The sequence below is a fragment of the Ornithodoros turicata genome, chromosome 2 (genome assembly GCF_037126465.1).
Source record: "Ornithodoros turicata isolate Travis chromosome 2, ASM3712646v1, whole genome shotgun sequence".
Taxonomy (NCBI): domain Eukaryota; kingdom Metazoa; phylum Arthropoda; class Arachnida; order Ixodida; family Argasidae; genus Ornithodoros; species Ornithodoros turicata.
In genome coordinates, this window is record NC_088202.1 from 98,135,694 (window position 1) to 98,151,998 (window position 16,305).

Below are 16,305 nucleotides of genomic sequence, written 5' to 3' on the forward strand. Positions count from 1 at the left end.
CTACCAGGAGCTGAAGCTACGAGACAGGAAGAACAAAGCGGTGCCGAGTTTCTCCGATATCTCATGGGGGAATTGTAATGTTGATTCTCTATCTAATGAAAAATATCCCCGCGATTTTTGCCGCCCGTTCGCGAGCCCACCGATACAAGCACGGATCGTGTGTGTGTAGGCCTCGAGACAGACAGCCGTTCTGAGTAGACTGAACGTATACAGCCGCCGAATCACGGAAGAAGAAAAATTGTTTCCGGAAAAAGTGACGGGAAGAAAATGAAGGAACAAGTGAGGCAACATGAGTTCCATCATTTTCTGTGCCGCGAGGCTCATTTTACTTCCTCCTGTTCCGTTTTCGCTTTCCTTCTTGATCACAGAGATCGCAGGTTTCCAGGTCGATTCATTTGCTCGTTCAATCCTGCTTGAGTGCCAGCCACTCCAAGGCCGGAAAGAGTGTTTAGTTGTGCGCAAAGCGGAAACGACGTCATCAACGCCTGCCGGATGTACTATGGCGAAACTGTTTCCAGTGTAGTGTTTTGAGTAGAGTAGAAGTGTAAAGAGTGCGTTTACATTGAAGGATATCATGGTAGCAGGTGGTACAGTCCTAGGTACAGTTTCGAGGGGGTGGTTGTGGAGTGATTGGTAAGCACTTTGGCGTTTTGAAGAAACGGTACGAGTGTGATGCCCATCTGTAAAGGCACTTATTTTTTATGGACCGACTGGTTGGACATAGTGAGGTTCTGTCATTTCTATAGAACACTCTACTGTTTGCAAACAAGAGGTGTCATCTGCACATGCGTGGGGTTGGCGTGGGCAAAACCAACTGAAGGCAGCATGCGAATGCTTTCCGAAAGTGCGTCATCAGCAGTGTTTCATTGCTACCCCGCTTTCTACGGTATCCTTCCACAATGCAGGAATAATTTAGAGCTCTGAAGAAATCCGACAAGCGTCGAAACAAGACGAAGTTGTTTATGAGCGGTATTGAACGTGACGATGCCTTTGTGCTGGACATCGACAACCGAACAGTCCAACCAGAAAATATGCCGCCACTCACATCGCATTGTAATTCTTCTAATATTTTCGCCGAGCTACTTCACTGCTGATGCTGCGCACGCGAAAAAGTCACTACAATTTCTTAACCTTATATAGGTGAGCTGCTTGATCGGGGCGTTTCTGAAAACAGCGCTAATTTGCTACCGTGAACCAATTCATGTTAGCGTCGTTTATTTGTATGCATGTATCGCTAGGAAATGTCACAAATGCGATGTCAGTAAACCTTTCCGTTTAGCTGCAGCGATCAAACGATTTCTTCGTTCTGCGTTGCGAGGAAACTGATTAAAAGTGATTTCGCCACCCTTTTCTCTTCGTGTTGTGTACCCGAAGGATACTCGGCTTTGGGGCATGCCCACGGCGGCGGCTGTTTTGCTCACACCAAGCAGACGCCCTGCTGACTGCTGCACCACCTCTAGACTGTGACATCAGGCGCGCAAACTGGTCTATTGGAGCAAAGAAGTGACACCTAGCATTGCTCGAAACCTTGCTTCATTCATCACACGATATATCAGGAGCCATCACAACATTTTCCCTCCTCACGTCATTGCGCAATTAGATTTACACAAATGCCCTCAAACGGCATGCGGTCAGGAGCGGTGCAGTGAGACCTTGTAGGCATGGCCTGATCTCACTGCGTGGCGTACTTAGGTAAGTGTGACGTAGCATTACCGTGGCGATCAGCCTCGAGCTTTATTTCTCACACAAAATTTGTCTGCCTAAGAGAGGAGGAGAGGAGAAGAGGAGACGCCCTAAGGGTATTTGAGGGAAGAGAAAGGTGTGGGGTAGACGTCAACAGGGGATGAGGTTTAGTTTCCTTCAAGCCCTGCAAGATGCACGTTACCAGAGAGAGCCAATGAGGAGGCTCTGCACACGTCAATTTTGGGGGTCACCTGGACATGCTACGATCTCACCTATCCGGGAATTCGGAAACAATGTCATGCTGGCCACTATAAAACCGAAACCGCAATGCGGCTGCTCCACAATTTCAGCTTCACTTTTCGGCGGAATAGGACGCCTCCTCCCATTCCTTCCTCCATGTCTGCAACGGACACGGCGCGGTTCTACTTCCAAGGGTCCTAAACATCATGGAGTCACGTCAGCACCAGTTGGGCTCCCTGAAGGAATTCAGGGGGATTCTAGGGGACACATCAAAGACGTCGCTCGCTCGCTATACAGGTCAGTTGGGATCAACGTCAGTGTGCAAGAGAACACGTTATGTGTTGCACCGCTGCCAGTAACGACGAATTTATGGACACTGCCCTCACTGTTCCTCAGAGATTCCTCACCAGCACCAACAGCACCCAGTTGCACCAACAGCATCTTCAAATTGAGCGTTGCCAAACTTTGACGCATATCATGCCAATGTCATCAATCAACGTAAATAATCACTGTGGTTCTTCTTTACACGAAATCATGTCAGAGCAACACTCGCGTGAAGCAAAAAGAAAAGCACACAGAGAGGATAACATAAGTTCAGTGCTGCCCGCATTCATTGTTAATGAATGAAGTACAGCACAAGCAACTGAAAAGTTTTCCTAGAGACGACGACCGTTAGAATGTTTTTGTTTTTCTGTTTCCTTCAGTATCGCAGAAGCGACACGCATACATTTTCTGAAAAATCAGAGCTGTTACACTCATCTTCAAACCAGGGATCGGAAGCGGAACTGAACGCGAACCGAAAACCAGAAAAAAAACGTAATTTTCCATCGAACCCGAACCGAACCAGATTTTTTTTCCTTTTCCTGAACGGAACCGAAAATATTTGATACGGTTACCGGTTCGGGAATAGGTTCAGAGGTGAAATACCTAATTGTACTATCGACCGACCTTTTTTTTTTTTTTTTTCGATTACTTATTTTTTGTACGATGCCAGATGAGAGTAAAAGTTTGTGACTGTATCACCAGTTTTTTTGCCGGAACAAATGAGGGCTCTGACCGGGTTCTGCCAAAAGGTTCCCAGCACTTCTCTTTTCGTTTTCAGCAGACGACCACGGGAGTGCAATACAATAAAATATCAGAGCCCTGCTACTCCCTTCGGATGCCCTGACCATCTTTTGCAACGAAGACGCAGAGAGTGAAACCGGAACTTCGTGCAAAACTTCGTGCGTTTCCCTAAGAACGCTTCGTCTTGTGAAGCAAGTGGTCATGGCAAGGCAGCAGTGGACGCTTCCTGAAACGGTTGTCTCACACCTTTCTCATAGCAAAATTACTGCCGATGAGCCGGTTAAACCAGGACCGAAAAAAGTAACGGTTCCAATCCCTGTAAGTGTCCTGACCGCTGACTGCCCTGTTTTTTTTTATTCGTTTCTCCCGGAGCCGAAGCTGAACCGAACCGATATACCTGAACCGGGTTAAGCTGATAATTTCGGTTCAGCGGAGCTAAACGCAAACCAAACCAATATGCCTGAACCCGAACCCGAACCGGACCGAAAAAAAATACCGGTTCCGATCCCTGCTTCAAACGCGAAAATTTACGAAAGCAAAAGCAGAAAAGAAACCGCAACTACCAGCTATACTGCCGCCCTATTGGCAAAACGCCTTCTCCGCCAATAAACTGCAACAGTCCAAATTTCTTCAAAGCTAGTCCGTGTCAACACTTCACCGAGTACTGTCCCTACCGCAAGCACACACCAACACCGTAGTGTTGACCCGCAACCTATTACGCAATTCTCCTTCTCCTCAGACCTCCTGTACCGAAACCTTCCTATAGCCATCAGCCATATTTATAATACAACGTTTTATGCGGCGAATCTTACCCTTCATACCCGCCCTGCTTTGCCTATTCCCGATGCGCGACACGCACTTTGACGCTTCTGCAGCGGACGTGTGCGATCGCCCACAAATGCTGAATTCAAGAACGCGAAAAGCACACACAAACAAAAGTAATTCCGCAAAAGAACTAAAGAAACGTCAGCGCAAACACAAAGAGAGAACGCGCGTCTTCTTATTCTAAGCAAAAAAATACAGCAAAGGATGAAAACGCATCAAGCATGAAGTTCGACTGTCGTTCTGACACGACAATGGAATGCATGAAATATGAGGCGAACGCCTGCGTTGAACACATTCACGAATAATGCCCAGTGTATGAAAGCGCCCGCATTCCCCAATGTAGACAAACATGTGATGAAAGCGCGCATGGGCGGCTGTGTACGTAACGCCGGGGTATTTTTTTTATAGCAAAATGTTATTTTCACTTATGGTCGAGTGTATAAAGGCGTCCTTTGTGAGCGCTGCGTCCTTCAGGGGCATAATTTGGGAGCAATGGCAAGTTTCATCTATACAAGGCGTCTGTGCGAATTTGGTAAAGCTCGATCTTTTAGCCTGATGGATTCCAATGTCCTTCCAATGTTCAGGAGGATTATCTTTGTTAAACACCAGATTTTCTTTTTCATTTCCACGTTAGCGCCGCGAAGCAAAACACTGGCAATGAGCGCATACAGACGTAGACAGATGGAGAGAGGACAACAGGAAGGAGTGGGGGACAGGGAGTTGAGTATGTGTCCTCGATCGACTTCTGGGGGAACTGTGCCGATACTCCTCTCGAAAACCCGGGGAAAACATCAGACAGCACAATCGGTGCCGGAAGCCAACAGTATGGGCAGGACCCTGGTTGTAGCAACGCTTAGCAATTGCAGACGCCGCCATCGGGAACGAAGCTCTGTGGAAACGTCAGCAGTATTGTAAGAGTTGCAGATCTCTCAAATCCCGAAACCAGCAGCCGATATAGGCCACGTTCATTGAGTGGTCCTTTGTATCGTGTATGGGGTCGGAGCGGAGCACGTACGTGGTTCCTTTGTTACGTATCTATCGACTTCCGTCAGCACTGCGTCGTACGTATGAGTTCTTCAGTGTCTCCTGTGTTGTGTGATACTTACCTCGCCGCCTGCGGCTCGCTCATCTACCAAGGTCTCAAGGACAGATGCACCTACAAGATATTCATATACGTGGACGTTTCTTTCTTTCGTGTGTGTGTGTGTGCTATTTGTTGATACGTATGGGCAACGCAGACCTCCTCGGAGTTGGACATTCTAGATAGAATAGCGTAGATGCAGCTCGTACTGTGTTGCTTACGTCCCTTGCCCATCGCTCGGGGGGGGGGGGGGGATATATTTATTAGAACAAAGGGGAAAATGGGAGGAAAGGTCAGCCGAACGGGACGTCGGCTTGCTAATCTGCAAAGAAAAAAGAAAAAGAAATGAAAGAAGAATAAAATAAATAAAGATAAATAAAAATAATAAATAAATAAAAAGAAGAATAAAAAAAGAAAAGAAAGGAATTAGGATATAAAGGATAAACTAACAAACGATGAAAGAAGCAAGAGATAGATTAAAGACAAAGATCACTTAAAAAGTTGAGGTTAATTCGTTGAGGGTGAGAGCGGGGAACTGAAGAATGAGTGGCACGACTTGAGTTCGCAGGCTTTTCATGAGACCTGTATCGCTCAAGAAAGTCGAAACTGCTTTGGTCACAGACCGCTGTGTGGGACGTCGTACTGGGCCGAGCAGAGTGGCCAGAGAAAAGTCTGTGCACCGTAGCTCGAGTGTGCGTCGTCTGAGCGTGGCTCGATGGGTGTCGAATCTGCGACAGTCGAGGAGAAGATGTTGAATATCAGCTTCAATAGCGCAAGTGGGGCACTTGGGCGAGTGGAGCTGACCCATTTTATAGAGAAGCAGATGTGTCCTGGCGACATTAAGTCGTAGTCGGTGTAGAATGGACGCTTCTCGACGCGAGCAGTGGTGTGTGGCAACGAAATCCATCGACGGGTCCATGGACCGGAGATGATCGTTCAATCGGACAGCGTCCTCTTGAAACTGCCGACCGCCGCTGGGGCGGAGTCGGCGCATCTGTAACCGACATGCTGAGGCTGAAAGTGGTGGTAAACAGGTATTGAAGGTGACGTCTCCCCGTGCCCAACGTGCTAAGTCGTCTGGTGTGATTGGGTACCCCCCAATCACATCAATTGGGTTTCCCCATTGGAAACACAGGCTATGACCCGAGGATAGAAGTCTGTTCTATGTTGCGACTATCATGGTGTCTAGGCCGCCGATTGTTCTGGTACAATAATTTGCCAGAACTTCTAGCGCCGTCTTACTGTCAGTGAACACAGTCCAAGCGCCAAGCGCTGATCCCGGAATGTAGTTCAACGCCGTCACTATGGCGAAGAGCTCCTGCTCGGTAGATGACGGATGTAGGATATAAAAGGCTGCTGTTGATCCGCCTTGAGACACTGATCCATCGGTGTACACATGGAGTCGTTGGGAGTAAGCTGAGCTATACTGCTCCAGCGTAAGTTGAGGAGCAACAACGGGAGATAGAGTTTTTCTTCAGAAGGCCAGGGGGCTTAATCACTTCCATCGCTCGCGAGCCAACGAGGGGCGGAGCTCTCGTTAACACGAACACCTGACACGTTTCACGTGACGCACTTTTTTCGTTAACGGGACAAAGGCGTAATCTCTTGCTCGCGTAACGACCGATGGTGTCGTTTGCCTAACGAATGTGTTCACGTGCTCACAGGCTTCATCGCCTACATGGCTCATGATCTAACGAAGCGCGAGACACTCGTGAGCTCGAGCACGTGGTGTATGACGCGCTCTTTTCGTTAACGTGACAGGGGCGTAATCTCTCGGTCCAGGGGGCCTATTCCGATCTATGTCGGTAGCGCGAACGTGTCGTTCGGGAGCGAGAACACGTGATATGTGACGCAACGTAACACTATCGAAGAGAATTTGGTATTCCCTGCGCTCCAAACGCGTCGCCCGTAAGCGACGGTGTCGCTCCGGTTAAAATAAGGTATATAAGGCATAAATATAAGGCATTCCGCGTGATTCTCCTCCTGCTACACTATTGGCTCAGAGTGCGACGTCTCGTTCCCAGACGTCTTAACCTCTACCGACAGTCAACAAACCAAGCGCACTGTCGTTAAAAGCTACATGGGAATGCCAAAAGTGGCAGGTGTCGTTCCCGGTGCTCGTTATCGTCTTTTACCGATACTACTCTATCGACACCGTCGCTGCCGCTCGACAGCGGCTCGGAATAGGGCCCCAGTAACGACCGAACGAGATCGCTTGCCCGTTAGAATGTTAAACATCTTCATTTGGAGATTTGCAGAAACGGAATTTCTGCAGAAACGAACATGTATTGCTCCACGACTGTGTACAAAATGACTTATGCTCCCCCTTTCATCGTATTTACACCAGTGGTTACATGAGGGCTGTGAGATATTCTCGAGAAGATGCAGATCAAGACGAGAAAGAAGACGAAGAAGTGACAACGACAAACCATAGACATAGGCAAACCATAGACAGACCATGCGAGCTATCCAAACAAAATTAAACAACCCCATTGGTCGAAGAGATTGCAGCCTCGTTGGCAGCTGTAGTTCGTTCAGGGCGGTGTCATCACAACACGTTAGGGCTCGTAACGAGTACGATAGACTCAACGAAGAAACTAAACGAAGAGCAGAGATTGTACCACAGCAGAGCGTCGATAAGGTTCTTCGTTTCGTTATTCCTAACGACTCGCTGACGTTGAAGCTGCCAAAGAAAGGTGGCGGAAGGATTCTTCGCTTGGGCGATCACACAAGCGAATAACTGTGCCCCATGGACGTGATGGCGTCAGGATGCCTTTCAAGTGCACGAGATAGATTTTGTAAAGTTCTTCCGGTCGCCAAGAAACGCTGTCCGCGCCGTTTGTGAGGACTTGCGACCGTGTACTTCACTTCGTCTTGATAGCTACAGGTGTTGTGATGAACAACAACCCTTACAAGAATGGCTGTTGACCTTTTGTTTCCATTCTACAGAACTTGCAACAGAGAGCACAGACATTCAGTAGACTTTCTATTAGCCTTGTGTTTACCTCACATATTGATTTTATGTTGACTTATGGAACTTTTTAAGTCTTGTTGACAATTATTCACAGGAAGGTAACAGGTCCTTCTGTAGACTCTTCCTATACTTTACACAAATTTCCTGTGACCCTCATGTGTAAGTCTTGTTATATGTGATCTCAATGTCTCTGTTGACTTTGTTGTAACTCAGCTGTCAATGAGTCGGCGTCACCCACGAAACTACCTCCGTCCTTTTTTAAAAGGCTCGGCGACCGTTACCCGTCAGGCACTCGGTATATTCTTCTTAATCCAGGAAGACACATGATTTACTGAAGCCCGATTAACACCATCCCCGTATGATGTGACGACTTTTTGTGGATGTTCATTGACTTAAGCGAAGTTGAATTTCCTCGTTGTATTGTTCACACAATCGCAACACGCATAAAATACACCAAATGAAGTACTGCAAAACTATATATGTATCTATGTTATTCCGAAAATGCATACCTTGAAAGTTGTATCCAGTGTCGACATAATTATACAAAACATCCCGCGCACACAGTAGCGAAGTATTCCACACGTACACATGCTTGATGCCACACAGTCTCGCGTCGCACAATAGACAGTCAATTACCTATTGCGGTCTGAGTTCTTTCGGCGACCCACGATAACGGTGGACTTCAAAATTCACTGAATTTCGGCGGAAGCGACGTCTCTGAAGCGCTGGAGAGAAATGTGTCTGAATAGCGCGTTCAATCGCAAATTAGCAATGTTCAAACCACGGGGGTCGGACTAGCCCGGAGAAGTGTTACCGCAGCGCCGCCGACATACTTTTGGCACGGAGTCCGTTGCTTTCCTCTCGGGTGTCCCTCCGCTAAGTTTGGCGGACGTTTTTATTGTGTGACGTGCTCCATACGGTGTATGCGATGTGTTTGTCATGTACATTACAAGAATAAAGACGCAATAAGAGCTTGCCAATAATCATCTGCCCGTTTTTTGTCATTAGCCTGTCACTTTTGTGTCCATGTGAAACGAATGGTTTCGGTTTCCCCTCCCCTCCCTCGTCTTGGTACTGTCGCCGTACGTCGTCCATGCTCGCAGACAGCCGAAAATGCCGATTAGCTGCGCGAAGTGCAAAATCAGATACAGCAAATCCTGCGGCGTGACGTTTCATTCGTAGGTATTAAAGAGCGTACCTAATTTGTGACGACCTTCAATGGCATATATACAAGCTAAACCGCCTTTTCCCGCATGCGTGAAGAGAAACGAAACTGGCGGGAAGCGTACGGAAAAGTCCGTACTGTTGTTATTATATGTTCCTTGCGTTATCATCCAACAGCTTTCCTCTGCATAACCCGGACTTGCTTTCGAGATGGCTGGAGGCCCTAGGAATGCAGGGTTTCGTTCCTACGCGGCATGTGAAACTTTGTTCCCGGCACTTCGACGCCAGCAGCTTTATGTCTGGATATCGCCTGAGCATGTTAAAAAAGGATGCTGTTCCAAATGCAGTAGTGCCAAGCACATCTCAGGCAAGTATAGCGCCAAATACACTTTATTGCATAGTGCCAATACAGTCAATACAAATGAAATGAAACATCCTTGGGTGCATTGTGTGCATGTCAATGACTGTATCCTACATCATTACAAAATCAAAGCAATGGAATGTCATATTGCAATGTAGAGCGAGAAAGCTTTACTTGGTAATTAATATATGTGCTCCCTGCTTTTCATGTTTATGCACTGAAAGCATACCCTCATCAGCTTGATATTTGTCGATTACAGTAATCATGAACATCAGTCAGCCATACTCTGTGTCTCTCCATGTGTGTTATTATGCTGACTCCGTGTTTGTTTTTAATGGACAATGAAGCAGGATGCAGTACGATGTTGAATCGGCCAGCCAATCCTCTTACACCTGCTGCACCCCCTGTAAGGAGCAGTTTTCACTTGTGACTCCATGCTAGAAAGATTTTAGAGAAAATATTCAACCACGGCCAAACATGATGTAAAAAATTTAGCCTTACAAAAGTTAAGACAAAAATTGCTATGCAGGTACATATGCCAATGCATCTTCATGAGGAGCATCCCTACTGTAGACTCCCAAGGAAGCACAAACTGGTAAATACACTATCACGTTTCTTCTTCAGTATGGGCATCACGCCGCTCATAGCCATAGTTGCTTCGTGGTGCTAACATGAAAATAAGAAAAAAGAAAAACTTTGTGGGCATCATTAGCCAAAACAAGCTTCACCTTACTGCACTTTTAACAGACCTCTGTCTTGGTTGACACTCACGAAACTGGGCAAGAATCCCCATCACAAGCATCACACATGGGAGGAGACAAATCAAGCCAGCCAAGTGCATTCCCAGAAGTTGACACTGAAAGTGTTGAAAATGTCTGCTCCGAAACAGTGACCTGTACACCTCAGGAACAGGGAACACCGAAAAGGCGAAAGGTACGTTTTATGAGACATTTAGCTGTTAGACGTGTGCTCTGTAATTTGTGCATACTGCAGGTATCACAAGGTGAGACGAATATTGAGAGTCCCACCACACCAAAGAGCACAGGAATTCGGAAAGAGCATGCTTACCAGAGCAAAACAACTCCCAGGTCAAGTGTACGGCAACTAAAGCAGAGGAATCTTCACTTGAGTGCAGTCCGCCGCCGTCTGCAGATGACACTGAAAAGAAGACACACATGGAAGATTTGATTGCAGAACTCAAACAGAAACACCTACTGGCAGAAGAAGCACAGAGCAGGATTGAATCCTTTGGCGAACTGCCCAAAGAAATAATCGAAGAATGGAAAAATAATGTGAAACGTTCAAAAATGGGCCGTAGGTATTCTCAGGAGACACGAAAGTTCGCCATGACTCTGCTATTCCCCCCGGGCCTACAACTATGTGGCAAAAATGTTTCCTATGCCAGCAGTTGACACTCTTCGTCAGTGGTCAAAGGTCGTAGGAGCGTGGCCGGGATTCACTTTAGAGGTGCTTGATCATCTGAAATCCAAACACCAGAACAGTGAGCGAAGGGACAAGCTGTGTTCTATTATGCTCGACGGGATGAGCATAAGAAAAAAATGTGAAGTCGACAGAGCCACAGGACGCCTCATTGGGTTTGTAGATTTCGGGGAGGCCCACACTCCACACGAAACTGATGACGCAGCACTGGCGGGTGATGCACTTGTGTTCATGGTAGTGGGTGTGGCATCACCATGGAAGATACCCTTTGGGTACTTTCTCAACAAAGGACTATCGGGTGAAATGCTTAAAAACCTCCTGACAGAAGCCATAACAACAATAACGGACTGCGGTCTAGAGGTTGTAGCAGTAGTGTGCGACGGCTTGTCGTCAAACGTAATGATGGGACGCCTCCTGGGGCGTCGAATACATGTCGACAGCACAGAGGACTTCAAGACGCATTTCCCACACCCCTGTGACAAGGAGAAGAGAGTCCATCTAATCTTCGATGCGGCCCATGGCCTCAAGCTGCTTCGAGATCTAGTGGGAGACCACAAAGTGCTGCACAGTAGCTACTATGGGGTGAGATTTAACAATATCTGTATATCTGTACATTGCAGCACACACAAGTTGAACAAATTTTCTCTATTCCCAGACCATCAGGTGGGATTTCATTGAAAAGCTACAGAAGTCCCGAGAGGCCGAAGGACTTCGAGCCGCCAACAAGCTAACTAGAGCACATGTTGAGTTCCGCCGCCAGATTATGAAGGTTAGACTGGCTGCTCAGACCTTCAGCTCGTCAGTGAGTAAAGCACTCGACTTCTGCAGACTACTCGGAATCACAGATTTTGAGGACAGCGAGGGCACTGTGAGGTTCATCACAGATGTGGATCAGTAAGGAACTTCCACCCTTTCTGATAGCTACTGTCCTGACATCCTTTCGTTTTTTTTTCTAGGTCATTCGACATACTAAATTCACATAGCCCCGTAGCGACTGGGTTCAAGGCACCGTTGCGGAGCTCCTCCATAACACAACAAAAGCAAAAGATGATCAAGGTATCCTCAAGGTTAATGACGCTACACTTATCCTCTGGCGTGCCAGTCACCCAGCACGGTCGTCGCATGTCCGTGATAAGCCTTGCCTTTACACTAAAGAGCATAGCAGAACTTCCGGAGGAACTCTTCCAGAACGACGCGTGCAAGTAAGTGAAAAAAAAGCATGAGGACATGGCAAGAGAGAAATATCTTTCCTACAGGTACATCACAACGTATCGGCTGAGTCAAGACCACCTCGAACTTTTCTTCAGCTGTATACGACAAAGGGGAGGCTGGAACAATAATCCCTCCGCGTCACAGTTTAGGTACGCCTACCGAAAATTGCTGCTGCATGCTGATGTTCAAGCTCCCAGTACAGCCAACATATCTCCCAGCCTGGAGGGCATTGAGACCTTGTCTCACCAGGGTAGACCACGGCAGCAGGCATCAGAAGAAGATTCACAGAGCAGCTCTAATGAGGAAACCCAGACAGAAACCAACCTTAGCACATTCCTTGATGCTATTGATCACGACTACGGTGTTCCGTCAGGTCTAAGCAGATCCAGCGAGGATGTTGTAGCGTACATTGGGGGTTTTGTCGTCAGAATAGTGTCAGCGAAACTCACATGTGATGGGTGCCTTGATACCCTTCTTGATGATGACACGTCAAGCCTTCTGATCATCCTTAGGGACAATAGTGGTCTGTTGAAGCCATCTTCCTTTGTACAAGGGCTGCTTTGTTGTGCTGAAGAAATATTCCGGCTGGAGCAGTCCAAGTGCAGAGAGCTCACAGTAACCAACATTGTCCTGAAATCATTCAACTATTTCATTGCTAAACATGGTGAAAAGTTGCCGAGGTGTAAGCACTATGCTGATGAGCCCAGCCATATTATATCTCTTGCAAAGGTAACACTACAGAGATACACAAACATCAGGCTGAGGGAACATGCACGCAGGGTTACTGTGGCAAATCGTGGTGCTCAAGTAAGGCAAATGCTCACGAAACAGATTTTGTTTCGTAACCAGTAGGTGTGCTGTGCAACTATGAAGGACATTTGGCAATTTCCGCACATTCTTGTAAATATTCTATGCGGACTCTATATTTTATTCTGTGCTTTTAAATATTCTATGTTGGTATTTCCATGTTGATACAATGTTTTAAATGCCTCACTAGTTACATTGTGAGGCAGTTTTCTGCTCCTACGAGTGGTTACATTACTATATTTATGTATACAGTGTGTTTGCTCTAACGTGTACAGAAATTTTATTTAAAGCGAGCGATAAAAGTGAAACGAGCGCTACTTTTCAACTACTTGACTAAGAAACAAGTACTACTAATGAAGCAGTACCTGTTTCTTAGTCAAGTAGCAGAAAAGTGCCGCTTGCCTTTCTTTTATCACTCGCTTTAAATATAATTTCTGGACACGTTAGAGCAAACACCCTGTACATCCAATTTGTATTTATGCTGTTCTATTGATACACAGGCTCTGAGTCCCTTCCTTTGTATTTTGATACTCTTCTGGTATTCCCTAAATTTTGTATCGTGCTATGTATTACATAGCTTATCTGCAGTGCATGTGGGTACATGTGCAATATAATAGAGAAATCTTGGGCACCTTTATCCAGTTCCCGTCCTGCACAGTGTGGTTTCCTCGACATCACGCCAACTTGAGATTACGCCTCAGTCTACAATGACGATCCACATTCCAGCTGTAGCATCGTAACATGATCTGTGGCCACGGCGGGAAACAAGCACGGACTGCACGGCATGTTGCGTCCGTTCTCTGTATTAAAGCTCTCAGTGCCCTGTAGTACCCACGTGAGATAATTGAATTTTTCGAACCTGGACATGGGCGATTCCTCCTTCACGCCCGCCGTACATAGCAACGTTCGCGGCGCCCGTATCCCTCAAAAATATGATCCACAGCATTTCTCGATGCGATATCAGTCTCATAATCGCAGAGCAACGTTTCCGTGAACGCTAAAAAGTACTCTGTTTGCCTTAAAACTTGCCCAGACCGACCCACACTTGTGATTCTTACAACATCGCTGTGGATTCCGGGCAGCAGCTGCACTCATGTCACGTGACATCCCAGTGTGGCCCACAAACTGCAAAGCTCCGCCGTATTTGGGCGCGGAAAACTCGTTGGATAACATTGTCCATGCCAAAAGTTTGGCGGCGCACGGGTGGTATCAGGAGGAGCCTATAGGTGGTGCGCGAACTCCGTTCTCTAGAATCCTACTATATTATCTCTATAGTTCAAACGCAAGTGAGTAAAACTGAATAAAATGGTCATAGCAATGTGGCGGCCCGTGGACGACGATGACAACGACCTGCCTCTGCTGGCGCGCGCCGCTGCGCCTGCCAGCCAGTTCCACCGGCACCGTCCTAGCGTGAGGCCACGTCCATCTGCCCGCTGGGACATTCCATCATCGCCGATCAGGACTCATGTAGAGGGACACAACCTCCTCTACAGCAACAACAAATTTGGTTCACAATCAACACCCACGAACTGATACCAGTGTTGCCACATCTACAGATTTGTATGTAGATCTACAGATTTCCGGTAACATCTACAGCTCTGCAGATTATTTCTGATACCTACATATTTTTTTTACTCTATGATGAAACAAGCCTGAGAATGGGATAGAGAAAATACACTGACATACACAAAAATCGTTGCCATGCTCAGACTTGATTCATGGATTTCATGCACCAGCCAGCCTGCGTTTACGCTATGTTGTCAGACCTTCGGACAATCGTTAAAAAAAGTTTGGACGCGAAGCCCGATTCACGATGCTCCACTCTCGGGTGAAAAAAGAAAAATACAACAATTTTTTCATTTCATGTTTGCTTCGTGGTATATGACTGTCAGTATATAATGTTCGATATTTTGTATCACTCGTAGCACGCGAGGCCGTCCGTACTTAATCATACGATGTAGCTACTACTCATCATGGTTAGATCGCTTATGTATTGATTTGTCTGATATGATGATACTTGATCTTTTCTTATTCTTGACGCCTTCACTGGAACAGATCTCACGCAGTCACCGGCTCATTGGCACCGACAATCAGGTGGTGGCATAGTGGTTAGGATGATCGCTTTCCACGCCGAGACTGGGAGGTGACACGGGTTCGAATCCTGTCACCGACAGTGCTGTCCGAGGTTTTACCTGGGTTTTCCGAAGCAGACGAATGCTGGCACAGTTCTCCCTGAAGTCGGCCCAGGACGCCTAAAAAACCCTTCTCCCCCACTCCTTCCTGCTGTCCTCTCTCAATCAGTACATGTTTGACGGCTTGTTGCACGGTTCTTCCCAGACAGTACAGCCGGCACCAGGATTTCAACCCGGGCGAGGCAATCCATTCAGCGCAGCTCCCCAATAACTTTTGCCATCACACATTTCCATTGTTTCGATGCAAAAAGCGAAATTGGAAATGTCACACGACGAAACGCACAAAATCCTGGCATAAAAACGACGTTAATTAAGCAAATTGTATGTTTCACTGCCATCTACAGATTTTTACGGAAATCTCCATACTTCTGAACAAGTGATCCCCATACTTTTCCTCCGACGGGTGTGGCAACACTGACTGATAGTTGTACACTTACCTGACGGGACGCAAAACTGCAGCCGCCGCTCGAAACATACAAAACGCTGCAGCACAACAGTCGTGATATGAATGCAAGTGAAGCTTGATCACACACTTCTATCACACAGCTTACCCCTTACTACGCAAAATGATATAATCCTTTGTTTTTTCATAGCCTGCAAAAACGAGAATGAAATTAGCAGAACCAACACCGGCCACGAACTGATACTTGTCCACTTACCTGACGGGACGCAAGATCGCAGGCGCTGCTCGAAACGAACAACAAAAACCTACAGCACGACAGTCACCGTATGAATATAAGTGAAACTTGATGACACACTTCTATCACACAGCTTACCTCTTATGACGCAGAGTCATATCCTCTTTTGTTCTGTAATTGACCTGCGAACGCTGAGAGCCTGAGACAGTTGAAACATCTTGCAACCGTTCCAACGACATTCCGATGATGCTAATGGCGATGACTCCTTCGTGGTGACTGGTGAGGCGAGGGCGGGCACGGAGGCGCAGAATCAAAATGTGCAGCAAACCTGTCGCATGCGCATGATCCTCATGTGGTCGTATAAGTTGGAAGTACATTGTGTACTGAACTGGAGTATAAATAATACGAGGAACCGTCTTCTCAAAGTCATTGAAAATGTATTTAGTGTTTTAGCTAAAAGGTGGCAAAGTGGCGTTCAAGCTACTACATTTAATTATAAGTTCAGGTCCAAATACCGTGTGGCAGCCGACGAAGACTAAGTTGCCACCCCTACGCGCCGCAAGGCATGCGCTTCCCTGGCATTCTGTGCCAGTCAGTTCAGTCCTCTGGCAGCCACTGATCGC

At 46.9% G+C, this 16,305-nt stretch overlaps 1 protein-coding gene across 5 annotated transcripts; it reads right to left on the reverse strand.

Moving 5' to 3' along the window:
- Window positions 1-9,406: 9,406 nt before the first annotated feature.
- LOC135383872 (uncharacterized) lies at window positions 9,407-16,052 on the reverse strand. Of its 5 annotated transcripts, none has more exons than XM_064613171.1 (9): window positions 15,821-16,052; window positions 15,704-15,752; window positions 15,596-15,638; window positions 15,482-15,527; window positions 12,495-12,675; window positions 12,205-12,340; window positions 10,462-10,551; window positions 10,143-10,249; window positions 9,707-10,059 (listed from the first exon to the last, which is right to left on the reverse strand). In XM_064613171.1, exons 1-8 carry the CDS (start codon window positions 15,919-15,921, stop codon window positions 10,161-10,163), a joined length of 735 nt encoding a protein of 244 aa, XP_064469241.1. In that variant the 5' UTR covers window positions 15,922-16,052; the 3' UTR covers window positions 9,707-10,059; window positions 10,143-10,160. The 5 variants fall into 5 exon arrangements, 4 of the variants coding, with proteins under 4 accessions (XP_064469239.1, XP_064469241.1, XP_064469240.1 ...); XR_010420119.1 differs by having other exon boundaries at window positions 9,711-9,797; window positions 9,895-10,249; XM_064613169.1 differs by lacking the exon at window positions 10,143-10,249 and having other exon boundaries at window positions 9,407-9,797.
- Window positions 16,053-16,305: the final 253 nt, after the last annotated feature.

What these genes read in the sequence shown, in the direction of transcription:
- LOC135383872 (XM_064613169.1), bottom strand. Translation starts at nt 15,921, where the DNA reads ATGTCGTTGGAACGGTTGCAAGATGTTTCAACTGTCTCAGGCTCTCAG. An exon ending in ATGACTCTGCGTCATAAGAG is followed by an intron (nt 15,753 to 15,820) that starts GTAAGCTGTGTG and finishes GTCGTGCTGTAG; the next exon opens with GTTTTTGTTGTTCGTTTCGA. An exon ending in GCAGTTTTGCGTCCCGTCAG is followed by an intron (nt 12,676 to 15,481) that starts GTAAGTGTACAA and finishes GAATGATTTCAG; the next exon opens with GACAATGTTGGTTACTGTGA.